The 2824-nt window shown below is 50.4% G+C and overlaps 1 protein-coding gene across 1 annotated transcript in view; it reads left to right on the forward strand.

Annotated features, from left to right (window-relative positions):
- LOC104620530 (protein NLRC5-like) overlaps positions 1–591 on the forward strand; it is a 13576-nt gene extending 12985 nt beyond the window's left edge. The window contains exon 9 of the mRNA XM_010286781.1: positions 474–591. Within this exon, the coding sequence (XP_010285083.1) occupies positions 474–591 (118 nt within the window). The remainder of the gene's footprint in view (positions 1–473) is intronic.
- Positions 592–2824: the final 2233 nt, after the last annotated feature.

A 2824-nucleotide genomic window follows, 5' to 3' on the forward strand; every position in this document is an offset into this window, starting at 1 on the left:
GACACAAAAAGGTACTCCCAGCCACTTTAGCCAGTAAGTCAGCTTCATTGGGGCCCAACTTAAGTGCCTCTATGCAAACACACATAGCATGGGGAATAAACGAGAGGAGTTAGAGATGTGCGCATGCCTGCAGGGCTATGATCTTATTGGCATCTTGGAGATATGGTGGGATGGCTCATATGACTGGAGCATTGGAACGGAAGGACACAGGCTTTTTAGGAAGGACAGGCAGGGTAGATGGCGGGGGGGGTGTCGACCTCTATGTCAATGACCAGCTGGAGTGCATTGGAGCTCTGCCTGGGGATGGATGAGGCCCTCTATAGACAGATAGGAGCAGCCTCATGTTCACAAGCCCTGGTCCTCATGGGGGACTTCAGCCACCCTGATATTTATTGGAGGGACAAAACAGCAGGGCAGAGGCAGCCCAGGAGGTTCCTGGAATGTGTTGATGATAACTTCCTTTTCCAAACGAGGAGAGATGCTATGCTGGACCTTGTTCTCACCAACAAGGAGGGGCTGGTGTGGAATGTGAAGCTCAAGGGCAGCCTTGGCTGCAGTGACTGTGAAATGGCGGAGTTTCAAGATCCTTAGGGCAGCAAGGAGGGCACACAACAAGCTCACTACCCTGGACTTCAGGAGAGCAGACTTTGGCCTCTTCAGGGGTCTGCTTGGTAGGGTATCATGGGAGGTACTTGAGGGAAGAGGGCCCAAGAAAGTTGGTTATTATTCAAGGATCACCTCCTCCAAGCTCAGGAGCGATGCATCCCAACAACAAGGAAGTCAGGCAGAAACACCAGGAGGCCTGCAAGCATGAGCAAGGAGCTCCTGGATAAATTCAAACAAAAAGGAAGCCTACAGAGGGTGGAAGCAAGGACAGGTATACATATACTAGGTATATGGATATGTATACTATATATATACACAGGTATACATATACTAGGAGGAATACAGAGAAATTGTCTGAGCAGTCAGGGATCAGGTTAGGAAAACTAAAGCCCTGATAAGAATTAAATCTGGCCACAGATGTCAGGGGCAACAAGAAAAGCTTCTATAGGTATATTGGTGATAAAAGGAAGGCTAGGGAACATGTGTGCCCTCTTCGGAAGGAAACGGGGGACTTGGTTACCCTGGATATGTAGAAGACTGAGGTACTCAATGACTTTTCCCTCAAGTCTTCACCGGCAAGTGCTCAAGCCACCCCACCCAAGTCGCAGAAGGCAAAGGCAGGGTCTGGGAGAAAGAAGAACCGCCCACAGTAGGAGAAGATCAGGTTTGAGACCATCTAAGGAACCTGAAGGTGCACAAGTCTATGGGACCTGATGAAATGCATCTATGGGTCCTGAGGGAACTAGTGAATGAAGTTGCTAACCCACTATCCATCATATTTGAGAAGCTCTGGCAGTTGGTGAAGTTCCCACTGACTGGAAAAGGGGAAACATAACCCCTGTTTTTAAAAACGGAAAAGAGGAAGACCCAGGGAACTACAGGCCAGTCAGTCTCACCTCTGTGCCCAGCAAGGTCATGGAGCAGATCCTCCTGGAAACTATGCTAACGTACATGGCAAATAAGGAGGTGACTGGGGACAGCTAACATGGCTTCCCTAAGGGCAAATCATGCCTGACAAGTTTGGTGGCCTTCTACAATGGGGTTACAGCGTTGGTGGATAAGGGAAGAGCAACTGACAGCATCTACGTGGACTTGTGCAAAGCATTTGACACTGTCCCACATGACATCTTTGTCTCTAAATTGGAGAGACATGGATTTGATAGATGGACCACTTGGTGGATAAGGAATTGGCTGGATGGTCACACTCAAAGAGTTGCAGTCAATGGCTCAATGTCCAAGTGGAGACCAGTGATGAGTGGCGTTCCTCATGGGTTGGTATTAGGACCAGTGCTGTTTTAACATCTTTGTCTGCGACATGGACAGTGGGATTGAGTGCACCCTCAGCAAGTTTGCCGATGACACCAAGGTGTGTGGTGCGGTTGATGAGGGAGGGGATGCTATCCAGATGGACCTGGACAAGCTCGAGGAATGGGCCCGTGCGAACCTCATGAAGTTCAGCAAGGCTAACTGCAAGGTCCTGCACAGGGGTTGGGGCAGTCCCAAGCATGATACAGGCTGGGCAGAGAATGGATTGAGAGCAGCCCTGAGGAGAAGGACTTGGGGGTGTTGGTTGATGAGAAGCTCAACATGATCCAGCAATGTGCGCTTGCAGCCCAGAAAGCCAACCGTGTCCTGGGCTGCATTAAAAGCAGTGTGGCCAGCAGGTCGAGGGAGGTGGTTCTGCCCCTCTGCCCCGCTCTGGGGAGACCCCCCTGCAGTGGCGTCCAGTTCTGGGACACCCAATGTAAGAAGGACATGGACCTGTTGGAGCAAGTCCAGAGGAGGGCCGTGAAGATGATCAGAGGTCTGGGGCACCTATCCTATGACGACAGGTTGAGAGAGTTGGGGTTGTTCAGCCTGGAGAAGAGAAGGTTCTGGGGAGACCTTATTGCAGCCTTCTGGTACCTGAGGTGGGCCTACAAGAAAGCTGGAGATGGACTTTTTATAAGGGCATGTAGTGATAGGACAAGGGGTAACAGCTTTAAACTGGAAGAGATTTAGATTAGATATAAGGAAGAAATTCTTCACTATGAGGGTAGTGAGGCACAGGTTGCCCAGAGAAGTTGTGGATGCCCCATCCCTGAAAGTGGGGCTTTGAGCAACTTCAAAATCGGATGGGAGTGTTGATCTGCTCAAGGGTAGGAAGGCTCTGCAGAGGGATCTGGACAGGATGGATCGGTGGGCCGTGGTCAATTGTATGAGGTTTAACAAGGCCAAG

Source organism: Phaethon lepturus, unplaced genomic scaffold (genome assembly GCF_000687285.1).
Source record: "Phaethon lepturus isolate BGI_N335 unplaced genomic scaffold, ASM68728v1 scaffold11545, whole genome shotgun sequence".
NCBI lineage: Eukaryota > Metazoa > Chordata > Aves > Phaethontiformes > Phaethontidae > Phaethon > Phaethon lepturus.